Source organism: Canis lupus, chromosome 16 (genome assembly GCF_011100685.1).
Source record: "Canis lupus familiaris isolate Mischka breed German Shepherd chromosome 16, alternate assembly UU_Cfam_GSD_1.0, whole genome shotgun sequence".
In the NCBI taxonomy this organism is placed as follows: domain Eukaryota; kingdom Metazoa; phylum Chordata; class Mammalia; order Carnivora; family Canidae; genus Canis; species Canis lupus.
In genome coordinates, this window is record NC_049237.1 from 23560951 (window position 1) to 23587797 (window position 26847).

General features: G+C 35.4%; 1 protein-coding gene across 2 annotated transcripts in view; it reads right to left on the bottom strand.

Annotated features, from left to right (window-relative positions):
- The window catches only part of HOOK3 (hook microtubule tethering protein 3), a 109519-nt gene that overhangs the window by 33657 nt on the left and 49015 nt on the right, over positions 1 to 26847 (bottom strand). For both annotated transcript variants that reach the window (XM_038559913.1, XM_038559915.1), the window contains exons 7-13: positions 22977 to 23039; positions 21481 to 21564; positions 14717 to 14880; positions 11353 to 11493; positions 9600 to 9801; positions 5809 to 5919; positions 4823 to 4910 (exon numbers count right to left, since the gene is read on the bottom strand). In XM_038559913.1, the coding sequence (XP_038415841.1) occupies positions 4823 to 4910; positions 5809 to 5919; positions 9600 to 9801; positions 11353 to 11493; positions 14717 to 14880; positions 21481 to 21564; positions 22977 to 23039 (853 nt within the window). The remainder of the gene's footprint in view (positions 1 to 4822; positions 4911 to 5808; positions 5920 to 9599; positions 9802 to 11352; positions 11494 to 14716; positions 14881 to 21480; positions 21565 to 22976; positions 23040 to 26847) is intronic.

Consider the following 26847-nt stretch of genomic DNA (forward strand, 5'->3'; position numbering starts at 1 on the left):
TGTCAAATGCCTTTTCTGCATCAATTGATCAGGTGTTTTTTTCCTCCATTCTATTCATGTGGTATACTATATTGGTCTCTAGATGTTTATCCTTATGTGAATTCCATGCTTTTCAATTATTGTAGCTCTATAGTAAGTTCTGAAATCAGAATGTGTGAGTTCTTCAACCTTTTGCTTTCCAAGACTTTTTTTTGGTTTTTAGCTCCTTGGTATTTTCATACAAATTGTTGGATCAGCTTGTCAATTTCTATAAAAGAGGTCTGCTTAGAATTTGATTGGGATTATACTGAATCTTTAAATTAATAAAGAGAACTGCAATCTTAACTAGAGTGAACTTTCTGATACCTGAACATGGACTATTTCTCCATATATCTAGATCTTTATCTTGGCAATGATTTATACTTTTCGGTGTATAAGTCTTAACACTTCTTTGTTAAACCTATTCCTAAGCATTTTATTCTTTATGATACTACTATAATTCCATTTTCTGTTTACTGGGAGTACACAGAAATATAACTGGATTTATTATTATTATTTTTTTAAATATTTTATTTATTTATTCATGAGAGACACAGAGAGAGAGGCAGAGACATAGGTAGAGGGAGAAGCAGGCTCACCACGGGAAGCCCGATATGGGACTTGATCCCAGGACCCTGGGATCACCACCTGAGCCAAAGGCAGGCGCTCAACCACTGAGCACCCAGGCACCCCTATAACTGGATTTATATACTGACCTTGTATCTTGAGACTTTGCTGAACTCATTTACTAGTTCTATGGTTTTGTTTTGTTTTTTTTACATCCTCCTTTCCAATTTGACTGCATTTCTTTTTCTTGCCTGACTGCACTGCTTAGAACCTCTGATATCATGGTGAATAGAAATGGCAAGGTGTCCTTATATGCACTGTTACACTTACTGTAGCATTATTTACAACAGCCAAATTATGGAAGCAACCCACGTCACTGATAGATAAATGGATAAAGAAGAGGTGGTATATATACACAATGGACTGTTATTTGGCCATAAAAAAGAACAAAATATTGCCATTTGCAACAACGTGGATGGAACTAGAGAGTATAATGCTAAGATTCTCTCTCTCCCTCTGTCCTCCTTGCCCTCACTCTTGCTCAAAAAAAAAGACTCTTACTTAACCCCAGAGAATAGATGGGTTACCAGAGGGAAGGTGGGTTGGGGGTGATGGAAAAAATAAGTAATGGTGATTAAGAAACACACTTATCTTGATGAGCACTGATGTACAGAATTATTGATTTCACTATATTTAGTAAGTAATAACAACAAGATAGAAAAAAAAAAGAGTGATCATTCTTGTCTTGTTTCTGATCTTAGGGGAAAAGCATTTAGTATTCATCCTAAGTATGATGTTAGCTATAGGTTTTACATAGCCATCCTTTATTAGGTTGAGGAAGTTTCCTCCTATTCTTAACTTGCCAAGAGTGTTTATTACAATGTCACTAACTTTTTTTTTTGTAAGATTTTATTTATTTACTCATGAAAGACACAGAGAGAGGCAGAGACACAGGCAGAGGGAGAAGCAGGCTCCATGCAGGGAGCCCAACGTGGGACTCAATCCTGGGTCTCCAGGATCACATCCTAGGCTGAAGGTGGCGCTAAACCGCTGAGCCACCCAGGCTGCCCAATGTCACTAACTTCTTAAACTTAATGATACTACATACACAACTCTCCATGTCAAATATATAAGATATACTTCATTCTTTTCAATGGCCCTCCAGTATACAGTTGAATAAGACTGCTAACTTTTAGGCTGTTTCTAAATTTCACTATTATAAACAATGCTTTAACTCATTAGGGTAAATTTTTAGAGCAAAATTGCTAGGTCAACAACATACACAAAAATAAGGTTAAAACAGGTTTATAGGTGGCAAAGAAACAAATGTGTAAGTCTACATAAGATGGTCTTTCTTGATGACAAAGGAGCTGAGAGTTAAAGAATTAAGGCTTAGTCTGATTCTTAAAATTTTGGGAAAACTCATACAGTTGATTAGAGATAAATGAAAGGATTACCAAGCAGCAAAAAGAATACAATTACATTCAGAAATAATTTTGTGTGTGTGAAGACATATATAATATATAAACAACTCTAGCACTGACTATTTTAAACTAAAAGGCTTTACACAGCAAAGAAAACTATGAACAAGGGATGCTGGGTGGCTCAGCAGTTGGGTGGCTGTCTTCAGCTCAGGCCCTAATCCCGGGATCCAGGATTTAGTCCCACATCGGGCTCCCTGTGAGGAGCCTACTTCTCCCTCTGCCTATGTCTCTGCCTACCTATCTCTGTGTCTCTCATGAATAAATAAATAAATCTTAAAAAAAAAAAAAAAGGAAACTATGAACAAGAGGAAAAGGCAACGTACTAAATGGAAGAAAATATTTCCAAACCATACATCTGATAAGGGGTTAATATCAAAAACAGAGAACTCATACAACTCAACTGCAAAAGCAACAATTAAGAAATGGGCAGAAGATCTGAATAGGCATTTTTATAAAGAAGACAAACAGATGGCCAACAGACACATGAAAAGATGCTCAACATCACTCATTATAAGGGAGATGAAAATCAAAACCATAGCCTCAAAACAATGAGATGACAATGAGATGTCACCTGACACCTGTTAGAACAGCTGTTATCCAAAGGACAAGAGTTAAAAAGTCGTGCTGATATGGACTAGGGAACCCATGTGCACTGCTGGTGGGAATGTAATTTGGTACAGCCACTATGGAAAACAGTATGAAGTTCCTTACAAAATTAAAAACAGAAATGCCATATGATCCAGCAATTGCTCTTCTGGGAATTTATCCATAGAAAATGAAAATATTACCTTGAAAAGATAACTATGCCCTCATTATTTACAATAGTTAAGACATGGAAACAACCTAAGTTTCCATCAATTGATAAATGGATAAACAAGTTGTGGAGTGTGTGTATAACATATATACATATATAATTTATATTTATATATTATATATATATATTTATTATTTACCCACGAAAAGAATGAAATCTTGCCATTTGTTGATATTTTATACACCTTGAGAGAGCATTATGCTAGCTGAAATAACTCAGACATAGAAAGACAAATACTGTGTGATCTGACTTGTATGTGGAATCTAAAGACAAAACAAAACAAAAAAATAAGAACACAAAAACACCCAGCTAACAGATACAGAGAACTGATTGGTAGTTGCCAGAAGTAGGATATGGGGGGTAGGCAAAATGGGTGGAGTTGAAAGGTACAAACTTCCAGATACAAAGCAAGTCACAAGGATGTAATGTACAGCATGGTGACTATAGTTAATAATACCGTACTGCATATCGAAAGTTGCTGAGACTAGATCTTAAAAGTTCTCATCATAAGAGGAACAAATTTCATAACTATACATGATTGACGTCAATTAACCTTTGTGTGGTGATTTCACAGAATATACAAATATCAAATCATTAGGTTGTATACCTGAAACTAACATAATGTTATATATGTCAATTATACCTTCATTAAAAAAAAGAAAAAATGAGAAAGATATGTAACTGTCTTTAGCTGGCCCTGGTTAATTTGCAATAGAGAAAAAAAAACTTTTGGGTATCTGAAGTGGGCCTGACAAGCTTTCAGCATAAGGAAAAATGGTGGTGATGAGGACACAGTTAAAATGGCTGCTGGGCAGGCTGAGTAAGCTGGAAAATGGGGCCACAAGAGAGCTGTCCAATTATCAATAGAAACAACAGAGAGGGGTTAAAGGCAAAATGCAGTGGGTAGAAGGAATGAGGAGAAAAAGGAGGGTATAGTCAGAGGAAAGGAAGAATCCCAGTTTTGGGTAACCGAAAAGTCAAGGGCTGGTTATTAGTGCAGGAATGAACAAACTGTGAAGCTGAACAAGTCACTGTTCACGCTCCACATCTGCCAGCATGATGACAGAAGTGGTAGGGACTAACTCTGAGCTAAGCGCTGCTTCTCTCCTGTGAGAAGAGCAGAATTCTACCTGAGAATGCACTAATAGCCACTCCACATCTCAAGTGGAAAAAAAAACAACAACACTTTAAAGAGGTCAAAGAGGTCAAAAGCAACTTTCTAGAATAGGGATGCCTAAGTGGTTCAATTAAGCGTCTGCCTTTGGCTTAGGTCATGGTCCTAAGACCAAGTCCCACTCAGGCTTCCTGCTCAGTGGGGAGCCTGTCTCTCCCTCTGCCTCTGCTGCTCCTTCTGCTTATGCTCTCTCTCTCTTAAATAAATAAATAAAATCTTAAAAAACAAAACAAAACAAAGCCAACTTTCCATAATAAAACTTTCCAGATTTATTATTAACACAGATGATTTAACAAATGTTTATGCTTTTGATCTAATAAAGTTCAAATATTTAAACACAATTAAAACAAAGTAGGAAAGTAAATCTGGTCTCATAACTTGTCCTATTTGCCATAAAATATGGCAAGACTTTAGAATTTCTATCAACCTCATGGCCTGTTCACTAATTTTTCATTTTCATCCATTGGTGCAAGTACCTTAAAATGAATCTAAAATCTCTCTTTTTTTTTTTTTAATTTATGTATTTTAGAGAAAGAGAGCATGCAAACAGGGGCAGGGCAGAGAGATAGAAACCTTAAGCAGAATCCTTGCTGACTGTGGAGCCCAATGTGGGGCTTGATCCCAGGACACTGAGATCATGACCTGAACCAAAATCAAGAATTGGCCACTTACCCAGCTGAGCCACCCAGGTGCCCCTGAATCTAAAATTTCTACTGATACCATAAGAAATTAGTAATCTTGCTTAGGCTAATGCAGTATTTTCACCTTGAGTTGTGAGCTGTCCTTCTTGAGCCTGTACACAACGAAGTTCTTCAATGGTTTCCTTCAGAGAATCCCTTTCCGTTCTTAACCTCTGGGGGAATATTAAAAAGAAGGAAAATTAGCTTTAAGTTTTATGAATTTATTCATCAGGGTCTTTGCCTTACCTAAGATAATGGTGAACAGCAGGGAAAATGGGCATGGTTCACCTTTTGATCTTCCATTAAAAAATCATAAAAGGAAAAATTACAACAAACTTTTTCCCATTTAATAATGAATATCTACAATGTGCAAGGCAGTATGTTATCCACAGTTAAACATAAGAAATATAAGTGTCTACTCTGTCATTAACATAAGTACATTACATAAATAACATTCCCTTCATAGACATAAAACAATCAAACAGCAAAGACTTTAAATATTCATAAATCATTAAAAGTAAAAATATTTGGGCGGCCCAGGTGGCTCAGTGGTTTAGTGCCATCTTCAGTCCAGGGTGTGATCCTGGACACCCTGGATTGAGTCCCACGTCAGGCTCCCTGCATGGAGCCTGCTTCTCCCTCTGCCTGTGTCTGTGCCTTTCTCTCTGTGTCATTCATGAATAAATAAATAAAATCTTAAAAAAAAAGAGTAAAAATATTTTTAAAAGATTCAAAATATGCTAAACAAAAAGAATTGGGTCCTCTGTATTAATTCTACAGAAAACAGAAAACACATATTTATAGAAAGTCATGAGTAGAACAATGTATAAGAAGTAACAGTGGTAGAAAACATAAAAATATACAAAAGAAATTAGAATGGAAGTAAAAATATTCTTTTACTCTTTTAGATTTATTCCTGAAACAAAAATGTAAATCTTGTATAATTTAAAAACAAACAGGAATTCTCATTTTAAAATTTACAAACAGAAGGAATTAATGTAGTCAAAACATGAATTAGATATCATTGTTTTAATTTTAGCAGTGTTCAAAACCAGAATGTCTTATACTCACATCCTTTTCTTTTTGAAGACTGTCAACCTTTTCTTTTAGCCGCTTATATTCAAAATCTAATTTATCTGCTTTCTTCGATTCTTCAGATAATCTATTTTGTAGTTCTACTACCTGATTCAGAAAGGTACCATTAATTTGTGTAATTTGAAACATTAAAATGTTCATTATTTTCTTCTGCAGAGCTATGAAAACTTCCTCCCCCACAAATACTCAAAAACATGAGTATGATATAGCAGCCTACCCTAACAGAAAGAACTAGTAACAAAAATCTGCTCAGACATTACAGGTTCTAAAACCAGAATATCTGGAATAGCAAGGTACAAAACTATGAAAGAACTATTAGCTGGAAAAATCAGTAAGGAAGCTTGCCTGTCTTAAAGTGAGAGCTCTGGGTTTAATGAAGAGTAACTTGAAATTTCAATTCTAACTATGGCCTGCTACTATGTAAATTTGTTTCCATTTCTACCACATGCCTTATCTGGCAAATCATAACACAAGCAATTAATTTAAAGTAATCTTGGTTAACAGTGCTGTGAAATATCTAGCAAAAACAGAACATATATTGTCTGGAGAAACACAACATCAGCCCCAACCCTCCAAGTATTCCCGAAGATAAAGACGAGCCAAATGAAAGAGCAAAGGCTATAAAGAAGTCCCTATGAACACCAGCTAGAAAACCAGTAACAGCAACAACAACAACAAAATAGCAGAATAAGACCTATAAAGATTTTAGATTGGAATTATCAGTTACAAAATATGAGGTTTAATAAGTAAAGAAAATAAAGACAAATCAAAATTATGAAAGGGAGATGATCGGGCAGGTGTGAAAGAACACTTAAAGAGAACTTGTGGAAAGAAAAACACTATCACTGAAAAACAAAGTATATTAAGCCACAGATCAAAACGGGCAGAGAGAATTCATGTATAGAATTGTACTGCAATATTTCTTGTTGTAGATTCCTATGTATTTTGTTTGTAATTCATTGCTAATACTATCTCTGGTGTCCTTCTTTAGTTCCAAACCAAAGTTCAGGCATTCTTTTCTTCAAATAATGTCTTTCTGTAATTCTTGCTGTTCTCTCTTCTGAAACTCTATATCATCTCATTTTAATGTTTTTAGATTTCACATATAGTTTCTCTAGGGTTTATTTATTTTGGTTAATTTCTCAGTCCACATTCAAGTTCACTAATTCTTTCAACTTTATTGTATGTTGAAAATTTCATAATAAAATATTAAGTAGAAATGTATCCAGCAAAAAAACTTGGTGTATAGAGCTGTTCAACTAAAACTTCTTCAACTCATTTTAAGCTAATATATAGTTTTGATGCCAAAATCAGATCAGGAAAGTATGAGATAGAAAACTTCAAGTGAATCATAGGGGAAAAAGATTCTAAGTAAAATGAACAAAGCAAATCTAGCAATGTGAAAACGATAATCTGCAGTAACTCTACGAGGTTTAAATCAGGAATACAAAGATGGTTTAAGCATCAATAATCAGTTAATATAACTCATCACATTCATAGAAAGGGGAAGCAGTATAGGAGTCTCTCCATAGTGCAGGAAAAGGAGTTCATTAAATTCAACATCCATTTAAGATAGACACTCTGAGTAAAATGTGCTAATAATATACTGGTAAAACATTTAAAGCATTCTGTACAAAATAGACAAGAAATGATTGCCTACTACAATTACTTCTATTCATACTTGTATTATAGGTCGAACATGCTGATTAAGAAGGAAAAAAAGGGTATGGAGTAGAAAGAAAAAAGACTGCTTTTATTTGTATATGACTTCTGATGAGAGATCCTACAGACATCAGAATAATATGAAATGCTGGCATAGTTGTAAAATGAACATAACAATCAATTTCAATCATATAAAATGGAACAAATGGAAAATGGAAAATGGTATCATTTCTTTTGGTAATCACAGTTACAAAATCTGAAGGTACCTAAGAGTAAATATAACAAAATATGTACATGACAGTTAGAATTATAAAACTTAGCTGAAAGACATTGAAGACCTAAACAAATGTAAAGATATATTCACCAATAGAAACATTCATTGCCATAAGATGTCAATTCTCCCTAAATAATCGATAGTCAATTTAATTCCAATTCCCAAAGGTTTGGGGTATAAAAGGGAAAGAAAAGGTCTCATAGACAGTTTTGAAAAAGAATGATATGTGGGGGTATATATTATCAAATATCAAAATTATTAAAAATATATAGATAATAAGATTGTGGAATATTGATGTAAGAGGAGACAAACCAATGAAAGAGAAGAGAGTGCCAAGAAACAAATTTAAGATGGAATCTTTAGGTGTGTGATAGAATAGAATTGCAGGTCCTTGTGGAAAAGACTATTATATTAAATAAATGCCAATCGGGTGACTGGTTGCCTACACAGAGAATAAAATATCAAATGGATCCATAATCTAGCATCCTACACAAAAACTAATTCCATGTGGCTAAAAGACCTAATTGAGCAAAACAAACTAAATCTTTGTTAAGAAAATAGAGATTAGCTTACATCTTTATATAGGAAATGACTTAAGACATAAATGGCATAAGTCATAAAAGGATATTTAAAGTTCATAATCTTAAAATTAATCTCAAAAAAAGTAAAAAGGTTACAGATTGGCAGGAAATAAATGCAGTAAGTGTAATTGACAAAATATTAATAGCAAAACATATAAAGAAGTTTCAGAAATCAGTAAGAAAAAAATACAAGTTTTAAAATGAATAAAAGATTTAAAATGGGCCATTCACAAAAGAATTGTGATCATTAAAATATATTTGTAATTAGGGTAATGCAAAGTATAATCATGAAGAGACACTATTTCATACTCATCCAATTGGCATAATTTCAAGTTTGACAATACTATGTGTTGGTGATAATGTGGAAAGACAGAAATTCATAAAATCTTGTTTAGTAATACAATCACTTCAAAGAACAATTTATCTAATTAAATGAAGATACTCTAAAGAAGAAACTCCTTATAGCTGAAAAACTTTCACACATGTATAGAGGAGGACAGGTTCGATAACATGCAAAGTGGCACTTCTTATAATTAAAAAAAAAAAAAAAAAAAAAAGGGCTGAAACATCCTGTGTGTCCTTCAACAGGAAAATGGATAAATTGTGGTATGGTGACTAAACAGGATACCATAGTGGTACAAATGAACTGAATAAAGCTGTACTTATCATCATAAAAAAATTTCCCAAATATACTGAACAAAGTAAATCACAGACGAGGCCTTATATCATTTATATAGCTTTGAACCATGCAAAGATGTTATACATTTTTTATATATATATATGTGTGTATATATATATATATATTACACACACACACACACACACACACACATATATATATGAACTAATATATGCACCAGATGAAAAAAAAAAAAGATGCATAGGAATGAAAACTACAAAACAGCACAGTGGTTATATTGGGGAGGGTACGAGTCTTTTATTTTTTAAGCATAGATACTTGCATTACTATTTTACTTTTGTGTATTTCGTAAAACATAATAATTTAAAAATAAACAACAGGATCTGCTAGAGACACTAATCGATAACCTCTGGATAACAACTAAGTTTGAATGTTAACTATACTGGAATTAAAAACTTAGAAAAAAACAAACAAATCTAAGTTTCATAGGTTAAAAAACAAAAAACAATACTGTGAAAACAAAATAAGTGGATTTCTGGTGAGCCACAGTGTTATAATGGAGAACCTGCTTGAAAACATCATTAAGAAACTCGGTTACTATTCTTTTTACCTGTCTCTTATATGTCTCAAGTTGACTTCGAGCTGCATTGGCTTTTCTTAACTCTTCCTCTAGACTGACAGTGTTCTGCATATACATAGTATTCTTTTCTTCTAAGAGTTTAACCTGACGCCTCAAATCACCAAGATCTTCTAGCTTCTTTTTATATGATTCCACTTGGCCTTCTAGTTTAGATACTTTATCAGAAGAATGTCTAGAATGAGATGGGAAATCAGAAATCAGAAACACATCCTGAGCTGTAAAGCTGTTTCAATAGTGCTAACCCAAGAGGGACTGCCAGAAAAGAACACATTCTAATGAAATTATAAGACCAAAGGTGATTCTAGATTGTTTTTGTTCAGGCAAAAAAATATGACCAAAATTATAGCAAAGTGTATAATGGAGAATGTTATGTAATTTAAGGAAAGCAAGTGGTGGTGATAGTGTTTGGTGGCGGGAGGGGTAACCAGCAGAGTCACATGTAGCACAACAGCAAAATAAATCGTGCAGAGTCCAAGTGATGTGGCAATTAGAATGTTATTCGTGACCACAGGAACAGCTATTTCATGGAACAATGGAGCAGGAGGTGGGAAATTTTAGAGAGTTAAGGAGACAATGTAAATTTCACCTTATGTCATCTAAATTTGTTCTGGAGGGAAGGAGACAGTAATAAGTCTTTTCTCCTAAGAGGAGAGAGACCTAAACATAAAAATATATGCTAAAGTGGGAGATCCAAATTCAAAGAGAAATGATGACTGATGTAACACAGTCTTTGTGTGAGCAAGAAATGTTGAGACCCAAAGCCCTGAAAAAGAGAAAGAATAACAAGTCTACATTCTAAAAGCAAAAATGAAAAGATGGGTGGGAATGCGGAGCAGTTAGGAGGTACAGAAAGTATAGGACATGGAGAGTCCCACAGCTCATAGCTTCTTCCTTGATGCAGTTGGAGACAATGTCATCTACTGACACTAAGGCATGGAGAGGTGTGGGGGGTGGGTGTCCAGGTGAGAAGTTATGGACATATGTACTAGCTATGAGAGAAATGGGAGACAGAAATATCTGTCATGAGCGGCAGAATGGTGGACCACAGGGAAGAACCCAACGAAGAGTGAAGATCATGAATTTGTAGCAGGACAAAACTGTATCACTGTGTGATTTTTTTCTACTCATTCTTAGTATTCAAAGAGCAAAAGTAAAAATGGCTGGAATGACCCAACAGAGGATAAATTATACAAGTGTAATGGTCAGAAAACGAGGTGGCAGGGAGTGAAGGCACTTAGTGAGAGAACAGGCAAGTGCAGATAAAACAGTCTAGCAAGGAAATGACGCATCATGGGTGTGACAGCATCCGAGCAAGAGGAAGACTGAATGACCAGGACGACTTGAAATTAATTAAAGAAAAGGAGTCATAGTAAGAAAAGCTCCAGAGCTATACAAGTATGAAGTGATAGTCAGAGATTAATTTCTATTTAACAAACATTTATATAACACTTAATTGCCAGATACTGTTTCAACTGTTCACAAATATAAACTCAGTTCTGCATGTAAATCTGAGATAGGTATGTGTATCATCTCCATTTTACAGATGAGAAAATGGTTACACAGAGATTAATAAGTAAATGGTAGCATTGGACTCTGAACTCAGGTAGTCCAGCTTTTAAACATCCTGCTATGCTCAGGGATCCTAGAGTTTGTAACATCATTGGTAGAGCTGTTCTGGGTGATGACAGGCCTGAGAGTCGAACAAGATGGGAAGACTGTTTACCTAAGAACATCTATTTCATCTTTCAGAGACTGAGCTTCATCTGCCAAAGTGGTTAGTTCATCATTCTGTTGCCGAAGTTCAGAGATTTCCTTTTCTAACTCTTCACAGCGTATACGATAATCATCTTTGGCTGCTTCTAGTCTGTAACCAAAATAAAACGGACCAAGAAAGTACTATTTACTATTTAACAATTCTCCTTAGAACATAAAAGGAAATAAAAAACATGAGAATAAACTCTTGAATCTTTTGTGACCATAAGTGGTATCTCCAAGTTTTAATGGTCCTAAAAATGGATTCCACTGGTCCAAGGCTTATGGAAACTTGACAACTGATTACCACTCCTCTTTTCAGAAAATTAGATGTCAAGAAATATTTTTTCAACATACAGCACAATTAATTTAACGTTTTATTTCTGACTGTGAAATTAACATATGTTCCTTGTTGAAAATTTACAAAATACATAAAAGCTAAGAAGATAAAAATCATGTATTGATCTTAAATAGATAATACTGTTAGCATTTTTGAGTATATCCTCTAGTCTGGTTGCTATTCATAGATCTTTTCCCTCCAAATCTGGATAATACTGTTCCTACTACTTTTTTGTTTTGTTTTGTAAGACTGTCTCTCATGTTTATTATTTATTTTAATTTTATTTATAATATTTAATGTTAGCAGAAATTCTTAATTTTTAGTAATTCTATTGATGAATTTTATACTTTATAGTTTCTACTTTTAGTGTATGATTAGAAACTTTTTTCTTTTATCTTGTATTTTGTTAGTATTTATATAGTTGCATTTTTAACAGTGAAATTCTCAATTTCCCCTGTAATTCATTTTTGTATTATGATATCTAACTTTTTCTGCCAAAATATGTACCCATTACCCCAAAACCATTTAATAAATAATTTAACCATTACCTATGGATTTAAAAAATGCCATTTTTATTATGTTACATATTTTAACATACACTTCGTTGTTTTCTGGATCTTCCTTTGTGTTACTAGTTTGTATTTTGCTGCACCAGTACTAGTTTTAAAATTAGTAGAGAAATATAACATTTCAACACTGGACACAGCAAGCACTCCCTTATTATACTTTGTGTGTAAATGTTCTGAGAATCTCTTGCTCGTCAATACTTCTAGCTGAAAATAAAATCTGAATTGGAATCAAGTTCAAATTAAGTAATAATTTAGGAAAAAATGGCATTCTTACAATCCTCCTTACAATGTAAACAAAATAAGTAAACATGTTATCACTCTACATATATTGAAATAATTTTTATGTATAACAGAAATTTTCATCATATAAGTCCCTCATATATCTTTTAATTTTTTTTATTCTTTGGGTATTTATATACTTAAAAGTGCAAGTTTTTCCTTATGATACTAACTGCGGTTATTGCTAGAAAGTCTTCTGACCTATACAAATGTCTTATAGCTACCCTCTCTCCTCTTGGTTAAAATGTAACTGCTAGATCTTGCCATTAAAAAGGTGTATTATCCCTTTTGTAATTAAAAATAATTTATGAACAGGGGCCTGGGTGGTTCTGTTGGCTAAGCATCTGCCTTTGGCTCAAGTCATCATCCTAAAGTCCCAGGATCAAGCCCCAAGGCAGGCTCCCTGATCAGCAGGGGTCTGCTTCTCTCTGTCCCTCTGCACAACACCCTGCTCATTCTCTCTTGCTTTCTCTCTCTCTCTCTCTCTCTCTCTCTCTCAATAAATAGAATCTTAAAAAAATAATCTATGAGACTCAAATCTTAAAAGCTCAAAACAAAAACAAAAATTAAAGGTAGAAGTTCATAATAAAGATGAGCCAGAAGCATTATATCTGACTATAAAGAATAATAAATACTGATGGGCACCTGGGGTGGCTCAGTCGGTTAAGTGACTCTTGATTTCAGCCCAGGTCATAACCTCAGGGTTGTGAGATCATAGAGTCTGCTTAGGATGTTTGCTCGCGCTCTCTCTCTCTTCCCCGCTGCCCCATCTGCATGTGAGCTCTCTCTCAAAAAGAAATAGTGAGATATATAAATGATAAACATTCAAATATGATAAAATATTTAAATGCTTCGAAATATAAATTGCAACATATATTGCAACATGTATTCTAGAACAATAAAAGCATTAGATACTATTTCCTTTATATTTAATGAAAACTCGGGACAATTCTAAATACCATTTCCCCAAACCACACTTTAAGAAACTGGCCGCAATTTAGAAACAAAAGAGTATAGTCATACTTAAATTGTACTACCTACTGTCTTAGAAAGTCAAGATGCAGACAAAGGGTACTCAAACTTTTTGGTCTCCTTCACACTCTTAAAGTCACTGAAATTTCAAAAAACTTTTGTTTATATATAGTCCAGTTTATTAGAAGACAGCTGGGTTGTCATAGCTATTTCTGTATTCATCTGCTGTGATGCCTTTTTGGCTGAAATATATGATGGAAATCCACTCTTACACAGATATGCAGTTAGAAAAGAGAGGGTCTGGAAGACTCTGAAAGAGTCTCAGAGAACCTGAAGAGGTCCTCAGACCACATCTTGAAATGCTGATGTAGACTGTAAGGGATGGACCATTTCTAAGGTTTAAGGGAAGACTTAAGAATCATTTTTATTTTTTCCTATTAAGTAAGATGTTATATTTCTTACTGTTAAGTCCTTCAATTTTGTGGTTCTGTTTTGTCTGGCGGAACACCAAACTTCTTTTACTTTACTTTTTCCCTTTCACCATCCAATTGCCTTTCACCATCCAATTGCTTCTTTACTTCTTTTCCCTTTCACCATCCAATTGCCAAAGGGCCATTCTTCTTTCCTTTTGTCCTTTTCCTCTTCCAGAAGATGTGTTTACACTGTCCCTTTAAATCAGTATGCCTTTTAAATAAGTCTGTCTCTATAAATTATGTACCTAGCCTTTATATTGTATCTCCTGCAAAGGGCACCAGTCTCTTATAAATTCAGTGCCTCTATGTTTTTATGGTGTCTGGTCCTTTAAGATGATGTACTTAACTATGAAATTTTCCCCCTGCAGCTTGTGGTCTAATATTTTATTTTTTATTTTATGGGGGGAGGAGGGGCAGAGGGAAAGGGAGAACGGGAATCCCAAGCAGGCTCCATGCTGGGCATGAGTCTCAGTCTCACAACCCTGAGATCACGACCTAAGCTGAAATCAAGAGTCAGACGCTAAACTGACCATGCCACCCACCCAGGCGGCCTTGAGGGTGTTACTTTGATAGAATTTTTCCTAGATGTAAACATCCTCCTTGGTCTACAGGTACCCACAAGTCCTAACACTACATTTTTTTTACCATTAAAAGATAGTTGCTGAATTTTTAAAAGTTAGACTTTGATGCATGGTCTTTTACCTGAATGTTTCTTCTTGGAGTTGTTCCAGTTGAGTCTGGAGCTGCAGATGCCTTCTTCCTGCAGGACTGTTGGGATCTTCTATAGAATCAGACTGATTAAGTCTTTCCATTAATACTTGATTCTCTGCCAAGAGACTACTTTTCTCTTCCTGCAATGCTGCAACCTGTAAGAGTATAGGAAGACAACAACTATTTCTTCCAATTACACTGGCATCAGCATAATCACTTGTAAGTGACCATTATGAATTAAATCTGGTTTTAATCAACTTCTACTTAAAACATGTACATTACTTTGGAATACTGCACAAGCAAAGCAATATGTAAGAGTAAGCAAAATTCCTTCTTTATATTTAAAAAGACAGTTCGCCAAATAAGATATGTAAATGGCAACTAGGCACACCAAAAGATACTCATGATTCATCATTAAAGAAATGCAAATTAAAGCCACAATGTTACACCAATACACTTCTACTAGAATGGCTCAAATAAAAAATACCCACTTTAAAAAACAAAACAAAAAAACCAATGTACCAAGTGTTGACAAAGATGTAGAACAAATGGAAGTCTCAGACGTCTCTGGTGAGAACATAAAATGTTTCAAGCACTTTGGAAAACAGCTTTGCATTTTTCAAAAAAATTAAACATGTAACTACCACATGACCCAGCCAGTATTTACTTACTCAAGAGAAATAAAAGCACATGCCCAAAGACTTATAAACAAAAATTTTTTAAAGATTTATCTATTCATTCATGAGAAACACACACACACACACACACACACGGAGAGAGAGAGAGAGGAGAGGCAGAGAGAGACACAGGTAGAGGGTGAAGCAGGCTCCATGCAGGGAGCCTGATGCAGGACTCAGTCCCGGGTCTCCAGGATAACGTCCTGGGCTGAAGGCAGGCGCTAAACCGCTGAGCCACCCAGGTGTCCCATCCATAAACAACGTTAACAGCAGTTTTGTTTGTAATAGAGAAAAACTATAAACGACACAAATGTTCATCAACAGGTGAATGGATAAACTCTAGAATATTCACACAATGGAATACTATTTGGCAATAAAAAAAGAATTAACTACTGCTACTGTCAACACAAATGAATCACAAAATAATGAAAGAAGTCAGACAAAAAAAAAGCACATATATAGTGTATGATTCTTTTTATATGCAATTCTAGAAGATACGAACTAATCTACAGTGACAGAGCAGAGCTGGGGACCTGAGAGGGAATACATTAAAGAATCATGAGAAAATTTGAGGGTGATGGGTTCATTATATTAATTGTGGTAAAGTTTTCACACATTCATACATCTGTCAACATGCATCAAAATTGTATACTTAAAATATGAAGTTTATTATATGTTAATTATATCTCAAAGCTGTAAAAACAAAAGTTAACTGCCATTTCTAATTCTCACTAATTCTAATTCCAATGCCCCACTTTTTCTTGAATTCATTCTAGTTGGGCTATTGGCTCTATCATTCCACAGAACTGCTAACCAGGAGCACTACTGACACTTTCATGTCACTGTGAACAATCAACCTTTGACACAACTGATCACATACTCCTCCTTGAAGCAGTTTCTCATTTGGCTGCCAGGACAAATGACAAAGAATGACAAATGACTCTCCTGGTTTCTGTACCAATCTACCAGGCTTCTCTTTCTCCTTAGTTCCTTTTATTTCTCTGTCATTTGAGTGCTGTACAGCTTTTCCTCTCTACATACAGTGATGGCTTCCAGTTTCATGGCTGTAAATATCATTTTTTCAGTAACAGCTCGCACATTTCTATTTCTAGTCTGGAATCCTACACTGGTATCATTTCCACTTGGATGTCTAACAGGCATCTCAAATTTAAATTGTCCAAGGGGTGCTCTTAATTACAGCTCACTTCCCAGTCCTTCCAGTCTTTCCCATTTCAGTGAAAAGTAATTCTATCATTCCAGTTGCTCAGTCATAATCCTTAACATCTTTACCTGGTATCCATATCCAATCTGTCAGAAAATATCATTGGCTCTACCTTCACACATATTTTGACTTTTTATCAACCCTAAATTCTTTTTTTTTTTTTTTTTAAGATTTTATTTATTTATTCATGAGAGACAGAGAGAGAGGGAGGCAGAGACAGAGGCAGAAAGAGAAGCAGGCTCCACGCAGGGAACCCGATGCGGGACTCCAGGATCATACCCTAGGCCTAAGGCAGACGCTAAACTGCTCAGCCACCCAGGCATCCCAATTTGGTAACTTTTGAATGTGTTCTGACTGTTCCACCAACCAGCTGTTCCTTCCCCCACTACCTAGTCTCTCTCCTCAGGCCTCCCTATTGCCTAAGACACAATATTGATTATTAGGCTAATTAATAACCCTACCATGCCCTGTAAATGTTCAAGTGAATGGTCATTCATCTCTCATTTTAAATCAAAAGCTAGAAATGATTAAGCTTAGTGAGGAAGGCATGTAGAAAGCTGAGAGAGGCTGAAAGCTAGGCTACTTGTACTAGTTTAGCCAAATTGTGAATGCAAAGGAAAAGTTCTTGAAGGAAAGTAAAAGTTTAAGGCTACTCCAGTGAACATGCAAATGATAAGAGAGTGATATGGCCTTACCGCTAATACGGAGAAAATCAAAGCAGCCAGAGCATTCTCGTCAGCCAAAGCCTAATCTAAAGCAAGGCCCTAACTCCCTTCAATTTTCTGAGGGCTGAGACAGGTGGGGAAGCTGCAGAAGAAAAGTCTGAAGCTAGCAGTGGTTTGTTCTAGAGGTTAAAGGAAAGAAATAATCTTCCTAACATAGAAGTGCAAGATGAATAAAGCAAATACTGATATAAAAGAGACATAAAGTTATCCAGGAAATTAAGGAGTTAAGATAATTTATGAAGGGTTATACTAAACAGATTTTCAATGTATATTAAACAGCTTTATTCTGGAAGAAGAGATACTGTCTAGGACTTTCACAGCTACAGAGGATAAGTCAATGCTTGTCTTCAAAGCTTCAAAGGAGGGGATCCCTGGGTGGCTCGGTGGTTTAGCGCCTGCCTTTGGCCCAGGGCATGATCTTGGAGTTCCAGCATCGAGTCCCACGTCGGGCTCCCTGCATGGAGCCTGCTTATCCCTCCTCCTGTGTCTCTGCCTCTCTCTCTCTATCATAAATAAATAAATAAATCTAAAAAAAAAAAGCTTCAAAGGACAGGTCAAATCTCTTGTTAGGGGTTAATGAACCTGGTGATTTTAAGTTGAAGCCAGTGCTCCTTTCTCATTCTGAAAATCCTAGGCCCTTAAGAATTATGCTAAATCTACCCTGCCTGTGCTCTCTCAATGGAACCACAAACTCTGGGTGATAACACATCTGTTTACAACATGGTTTACTAAATATTTTAAGCCCACTGCTGAGACTTACTGCTCAGAAAAAAAGAGGACTTTAAAGATATTATTGCTCATTGACAATACACCTGGTCACCCAAGAGCTCTGACGGAGATGTACAATGAGATTAATGTTTTCAAGCCTGCTAACACAATATCCATTCTGTAGCCAATGGGTCAAGGAGTAATTTTGACTTTCAGGTCTTATTATTTAAGAAACACATTTAGTAAGGCTATAGCTATCAGACATTGATTCTTCTGATGCATCTGGATAAAATAAACTGAAAACTTTTGGACAGGGTTCACCATTCCAGATAGCAGTAAGAACATTCACAATTCATGCGAAGAGTTAAAAAAAATCAACATTAACAGAAGTTTGAAAGACACTGATTCCAATCCTAATGAAGAACTTTGAGGGGCTCAAAACTTTAGTGGAGGAAGTAACTGCAGGTGTGGTGGAAATAGCAAGAAAACTAGAAGCCGAGCCAGAAAATGTGACTGAATTGCTGTAATCTCATGATAAACTCCAATAAATGAGGAGCTGCTTGTTATGGATAAGCCAAGAAAGTGGTTTCTTGAGACAGCATCTACTCATGGTGGAGATGCTGTAAACATTGTTGAAATGATGATAAAGGATTTAGGAATACCAGATAAATAGTTGATAAAGGAGCAGCAGGGTCTGAAAAGACTGATTCCAAGTTTGAAAGAAGTTCTACTGTGGCTAAAATGCTATCAAACAGCACCACATGCTGTAGAGAGACCATTCATAAAAGGAAGAGTTGATAGGTACAGCGAACTTCATTATTGTTTTATTTTAAGAAATTGCTACAGCTATCCCAACCTTCAGCAACCACCATTCTGATCAGTCAACAGCCAATGACACTGAGGCAAGACCCTCCACCAGCAAAAAGATGATGACTCGCTGAAAGCTAAGATGATGGTTAGCAATTTTTAAATTATTTTAGTAATTTATTTTTAAATTAAGGTGTACATATTTGAGGAAAAAATATATATACATTTGTTTTATACATAATACTATTGCATAGTTAACAGGCTACTGTGAAGTGTAAATACAACTTTTATATGCACTGGGAAACCTAAAAATTCATCTGACTTGTTTTACTGCAGTGGTATGGAACCAAATCCATAATAAGTCTATGGTATGCCTGTAATGAAGAGTAATATGCAAAGAAAAAAATAATAATAATATAAGAAAAAAAATCAGACAAGAAAAAGGGGCTTATAATAAAAAGTTACAGTATTCTGTTGAGTTTTTCTACTTCCAAGAGACAACTAATTTTCACTATTCCCAATTTTACTGTTTTTGGTTGTTAGTTTACATCTCTAAATGTTTTACACCACCATTCTTGATTTATCAACCTCAGACATTATCTAGTGACTCCTCTGATAGGTTAAATTATAGCAACTTGTGCCATTCTTCCTTTCCATAAATGCAATTATATCACTATTCTTGTCACCTTCACTGGTCACTTCTGCCGTCTTAAACAGGTACCTATTGACTCTCTTTACAATGCCCCACCAGTGCATTCATTCTCTCAAATATTCATTGTGTGCCTGCTATATGGACCATGGACTACATGACCATAATAAATGACAAATCAGGTGATTCTGAGCTGAGACTGGAGGCTTAGGTAGAGCCAGCATGTAATGGATGTTGTGCCACAGAAGTAGTTCTTAACTCCCTTCTGGTAAGACAATAACATTAGTGACTGACCCTACCTTTCCCTCATGTCTCTTGCCTAGTCTACTGCTATCATTTGTACCTTTACTTTTGCAATTTTACATTTCTCTGTAGGACAATTCTAAATTGTGTTACTACTGTTTTCTGCAGAGCTAAGTGTATCATAAGGCAACACCTTCCCTTCTTGTAACTTCTTTGCAACCCTGCCATTCACTTTGCGATCTGTCTATACCAGGGATTGGTAAACTCTTCTGTAAAGAATCGAACAGTGAATATTTTCGGCTTTGAGAGCAATAGGTCTCTTTGGCAAGTACTTAACTCTGTCACTATAGCATAAAAGCAGTCACAGAGAATACGTGAAAAAGCAGGGCTGTGTTCCAATAAAACCTACCTACAAAAACAGATGGCAAGCTGGTTTGCCAATCCTAATGTATAACTTTATACATTATCAAAGATAATATCTATATCCTAGTTATAAAAAATAATCAGCTCTTACTCAGTATTATTACTAATCTTAGTGTTTGTGTATAGTTTTTTTTTTTAAGGTTTTATTTATTTATCCATGAGAGAGAGAGAGAGACAGAGAGACACAGAGAGAGAGAGAGACACAGGCAGAGAGAGAAGCAGGCTCCATGCAGAGAGCCTGATGCGGGACTCGATCTCATGACTCCAGGATCATGCCCTGGCCAAAAGGCAGGCGCTTAACTGCTGAGCCACCCAGGGATCCCCAGTGTTTGTGTATATAGTTAAGTTCTAAAATTTCAAAAAACAAATTAACAGCACTTAACATTGTAACTAGATAAATATCATTTACTATATGACCCAGCAAGTGTGCTACAATTACACTTCTTCCTATGTGCATCCAAAGCAGTGACCAACACCTGTGCCTTTCAAAGTAAAATGCTTCTCTTATAAAATATTATGAACTCTGTGTATTCATGACCCAGCTTTAACAAGTATCAAAACATGGCCAATTATATCTTATTTGTACCTCTCTGTCCATGCGCCCAACCTCCTTCATTTTGAGGTAAATCTCAAATAATTTTTTACTTATTTTCTTTTTATTTGTGAGATTTCTTAAACTTTATTCTGTTACATTTTTTACTTTAACAATTCTATTTTTAAATTACTTAAGTGTCTGATTTCTGATTTTTTTTTACTTTTTAAATAGCATCATGTCCTAGATGGAATTTCTTTACTAATTTCACTGAGGGTATTAAACAGATTTAAAAAAGATTACTATGTGCTACTATCCCAAATTTCTCCACTTGCTCCAGGACTACTTTCCAAGCCTATCTTGATCCTTTTCTTTTGGAATGCAGATTTTCTTTAAGAGGTAGTCAAAGCAAGGGTAACCATAAACTATGCATTCAAAAGCTTCCCCTTAGGGCTTATTTATAAAAAGCTGGCCTTTAAGTAAATTAGAGTATAAGTCAGGGCTTTAAAAAATCTCCTCCACCCCTCTCTAAAGCTAGCACAGATATCCCTACTTTCTCTTTTTGTATTCTTGTATTATTTTGATTCATTTATTATAAATTTAATGGGGTTGCAGGGAGGAAAGAAAATATATTTGATGAGTCTACCAGCTCTAACCAAAAATCTGCCCCCTCTCCCCCTTTACTCTTTAATTTGTGTTGCATTACAGCCATTTGGTGTTGCTTATAGGGTACATTTCAAATAGGTGGTACACAGAAATGATCTCTTACCTGCATATCCAGCTCATGGCATCTTTGAGCAATTTCTTCCTTTGCTGACAAAGCTTCATTCAGTTCCTCTGTAGTCTTCTTCAACTAGTTAGAAACAAAGAGATACAATGAACATTTCAATATGAAGAAGCAACAATTAATAATTATATAGGCACAATAAAGAATTAAAACACTTTCCTCCCATTTCTTTCTGAGGGGCTGGGAGAAATGGAGAACTCTTCTGAAGATTCAAAAGCAGCCATTTCTAACTTTGAATATCTTCTAGTCCTAAGTCTTGTCTTTTCTGTACTCTGTATCTGGTTCTTTGCTCTCATCAAGTTTTCTTACACTTTCCTATCTAGGTTACATGATTCTTAGTAATAATGATTCTGTAATAACTGAGAAATTTTCCCTTGATAAAATATATGTGCTAGAGAATAGGGGTTTCAATGTTGAACTATATAGCTAAAGTATTTCAACACAAGTTCTTCAGTCATATTAAACTTTTATGTTAATTTTATAAGTTTTAAAAATATTTTTATTATACTAATTCTCGACACAAACCAAACATTTGAGTTGTGTCCCATTATTATATAAACTCTAAGTTAGCAAAGCATGAACAAATTAAAATTGATTAGTTAATTTTAAGAAAAAGAAAAAAGAAAAAAATTTAAAAATATTAGCTTTTCCTTTCCTGTGACCAAACCTCTGTGTAATAAAGATACAAACAAATTCATAAAAAGTAACAACTCTAAAATCTAACATCACAAAGTAAAGGAAGCAAATTACAACTCGGGTTAAAATTATATCATACCCAAAGATTTTCCTACAAAAAAACATTAAGAAACCATTGAGAAGAAATGAGGATAGCATGAAGATTTCTGTTCATGCTTTGGAACAGATGTCCCAGACAACTGAAACATAGAAACTGACAAGGTAAGCTGCAGTATTTTATTGATAAGCAGTAATTAAAATTACAAAATAACTTTTTGGTTAAAACTGCAAGAATAAACTGCAGAGTTCCTTTAAAAATACAGTAGTTTCCTTAGTTCATTTAAATATCTACTGATTGTTCAATCTTTCACAAAGATGAAGGTGGAGGATACATCTGCAATGGAAGACTCATGTGAAATAAAAGGTATTTTGTGTTATAAGTAAATCATAAGATTAAATGCATGCCACTTTCCAGGAATGCATCTGTTGTCTTAATGGGGCATACAGAAAGATATCACCAATGGAGAAAGAAAAATCATGATTAGAGAACATGAATTACAAGGACTTAAATTTAAAGTGGGTCATGCAATAATATTTTAATTATAAATTCAATTACAGATGTGTAATGTCCACTACTAAAGTAGCTAAAGTCTTGAATTTATGTAAAAAACAAAACAAAACAAAAAGACTTAAACCAGTATATTCTATAAGCAATTTCATCTGAAACATTCTTTTCATTAACATCTCAAGTTTATCCCTTTCAATGAACTCTGCATGGATAAAAACAATGCAAAATTAGATACCTGGCGATCAAGGTCAACATAGGCATCATTTCCAGCAGAGACAGGCGATTCCTTACTCATCAGCTGAAATTAAGATTTAAATGATATAACTATGAGGCAAAAAAGACATCATATAAAATATACCTGGACAACAACACAAACACCTGGCCATCACAGAATTATAAAAATTAAAATGAAAACACAAATGTAAAAGGAACATTTTCCTATACATTGAAACTTGTTTGAAATAATTTTCATCCCAGGATAATGCCTTCGTTCAAAATTACAGGTCTAAATTCTGGTGCTCATTTTCACTGTAAACCCAGTCGTAAGAATCAAGACAAATCTTTAAGTTTAAAAAGTGGCTAAATATTTTAAAGCTGACTGTTCAGACAAAAAAACAAAATGAAACAAAACCAAACCAAAAAACCCAGCAACACTCAAGTAACTATATCTAAAGAATAAATATGGGCAACATCAGTATTAGCCAAAACGAACTGGCTAATGTTTATTAACACACACACACACACACACACACACATCTATGTCTTAGTCTCTCTCACCCTTATGTTGCAGAGAGAGGATCCATAACGTGTGAGGGGTTGGGGGTGAAAGGGATAAAATTCTGATTGTGACAAATATCAGGGGCAGACTCAAATGGTCCCATTTTTCTACTGTTTCCTTATGTTCTATCTAAAGGACAAAAGAAAGGGGGACAATCAGAAATGTGGGGATGCACTGTTGAGAGATCTTGTAATTTCAGCCTCCGGTACTACTCTGAAAAGTTATGTTCAGCTGTACTTTTTTCTCCTTATCAATGGTTCTCAAAGTGAAGTTCTCAAACCAATGACATCATCAGTATTGTCTGGAAACTCGTCAGAAATGCAAATTACTGGGTCTGAGGCCAGATGTACTAACTCAGAAACTCTGTGGTTAGGGCTCAGCAACGTGTTTAATAGTCCTCCAGGTGATTCTGATGCATACTGAAGTTTGAGAATCACTGCTCTGTATTAATGGAATAGGAAAAGTTCAAAGTCCCTTAGTATAATTAGGAAAAAAAACTCTCAGGAAGAGTAAAAAAATAAAAAATAAAAAAAAAATAAAAAAAAATACTGGCTTCAATGTTTATGCTTTTCTTGTGACAATGCTAATTGAAAGATTTTTAAGACTTCTTCCAGTTGAAAAAATCCCATTGTAAAGAACATAACTCATAAAAAGTATAAAGAAAAAATCCATTATTCTACCATCTAGAAACAATCACCTTTATAATTCTGAAATATTTAAGCAGCTACCAACCATTGGTGTAGCACAAGTGAGAAGACAAACATAATGTGATATAGGCTGTTTTAGAATCCTCAGAGAGGCAGTATCCAATCAGAGGCAGGTCGTAGAAGGACTAGTTTTTTTTTTCCTAGTCTTTTTTCTTCTCCCATTGTTACAGTTAAGTCCTCATCATAACACAGCAACAACTCTGAACAAAAACCTAGGTGTCTTACCCTCTGAATACAACCTCTTCCCAACCCTGGTCTCTGATGCAATTATGTTTAGTTTATGTGCTCCTCAATTTGAGGTTTCCAAGACCTATATTACCCTCCTTTCTCCTGGGCTTCTAGTCAGAACCCATCATTCTAATACTTACTTTCTTCTTTACTCTGCTTAGACTTCATAGTAAACATTACGGCTTGCCTGCTCATATTTACTCCTCCTCCTCCTGCTATCATCATCATCTTTTTGGGACTCATCCTCCTCTCCTGCTTTAGCTTCCATGGTTCTTCATTTAACCAACCACCTTCTAGCCTAGATTTTTCAGTCTATTATGTTGATGACCTATGTCAACATCATCAATTTTCTTTCTTTTTAAGATTTTATTTATTTATTCATGAGAGACACAGAGAGAGGCAGAGACACAGGCAGAGGGAGAAGCAGGCTCATGCAGGGAGCCTGAAGTGGGACTCGATCCCAGGACTCCAGGATCATGACTTGGGCGGAAGGCAGGTGCTCAACCGCTGAGCCACCCAGGTGTCCCAACATCATCAATTTTCTTATCCTCCATTCCTTCTTCCTGGCAAAATCTCAGTCTAAGATCAATCCATCTACCTCTTGTGGCTATAAACCCTGACTGCTAAGTACTGAGAGGGTAAAAAACCAAAAAATTTAAATCATAAAACACTATTATTAATACAGTTTCCAGTTTTTTTTTACTTTTTTTTTTAAGATTTTTATTTATTTTTCATGAGAGAGACCAAGAGAGAGAGAGAGGCAGAGACACAGGCAGAGGGAGAAGCAGGCTCCATGCAGGGAGCCTGATGTGGGACTCGATCCCGGGACACCCGGTTCACACCCTGGGCTCAACCGCAAAGCCACCCAGGCGTCCCCAGTTTCCAGTTTCAAATGGGCCCTTAAAGTTTCCCTGAAAGTACAGTTATGCTTCCCCAGTCAGCAGTCTCTTCATCCCTTTTAAAGACTATTCTAAACCTAACTTAAGGGAAGGCTTCTCAAAGAAGGTGACATCTTGACTTTAAAAGGGATGAAGAAAGCTTTCTTACTTACTTCTCGAATCTCCACATTCATCATCAGAAAACCTTATCTCCAAATAAGAATTTCCTATGTCTCAATCCACAAAATTGGCAACATTCATGCCCATCCTTTCTTTTTTCAATCTTCTTGTAACTAACACAAGTGCTATTCTTCCCATTGAAGGCTAATCCCTCCACATGTGCTCCCTGATCGAGTCTCCTCCAGCTTCATAAGATATCTGTTATAAAAAATATGGACAGACGTGCCTACGTGGCACAGTCAGCTGAATATCTAACTCTTGGTTGTCAGTTGTAGTCATGATGTCAGGGACATGGAATTGAGCCCCGGGTTGGGCTCCACACTCAGCAGTCTGCTTGAGTTTCTCTCTCTCCCTATGCCCCTCCTGCCTATGAGCTTTCTAAAATAAATGAATAGATTTTTGTTTTAAAGGACAATAACAAGGGTTGACAAAGAGGTGGAAAAAACAGAATCCTAATACACTGTTGGTAGGAATGTAAAATGCTGCAGGATCTGTGAAAAACAAGCTGGTACTTCCTCAAAAAGTTAAACACAGAATTACAGAGAAATTCAATTTCAATATGCTCGGAAGAATTAATAACAGGTGTTAAAAAGAACAAACATATACTAACATTCACCACAGAATTATTCACAATAGCCAAAAGGTAGGAACAACCCAAATGTTTCTCAACTGATGAACAGATAAACAAAATGTTGCACATCCATACAATGGATTATTCAGCTGTAAAAAGGAACATGTATTGATACATGCTACAGACTAACCTTGAAAATACTATGCTAAAAGAACAAAGACACAGAAGGCCACATATCATATGATTCCATTTATATAAAATATCCAGAATAGAGAAATTCATAGAGATAGAAAGTAGATTACTGGTTGACAAGGGCTGAAGCAAGGAGGAAATGAGAACTGCCTGTGTAATGAGTGTGCAGGATTTTCCTTTGTAGTGATGGAAAAAGTTCTGGAACAAGATAGTGATAATGTCTGCACAACATTAGGAATATATTAAATGTCACTAATGGCAGATTTTTGTTATGTGTACTTTACCACAGTAAAAAAAAAAGTCCGTAGTATCTGAATAAATATAAATAGAATGTGCCCTAAAAAGAGAGAGAGAGAGAGAGAGAGAGAGAGAGAGAGACTACCATTTTACAGAAGCCTTTCTTACTTCCATTATTCTATCCAGCTACCCTCCTTCCCCCCCGCCCCAGGTCCAAACAGTCACCAAGCCTATTGATTCAAGCTCTTATAATTTTCTAATCTGTCCACCTGTCTCCACCCTGACTCCCATAACCTAGTTCAAGCTTCCATCATTCTTCCAAGGAGATGGATAAT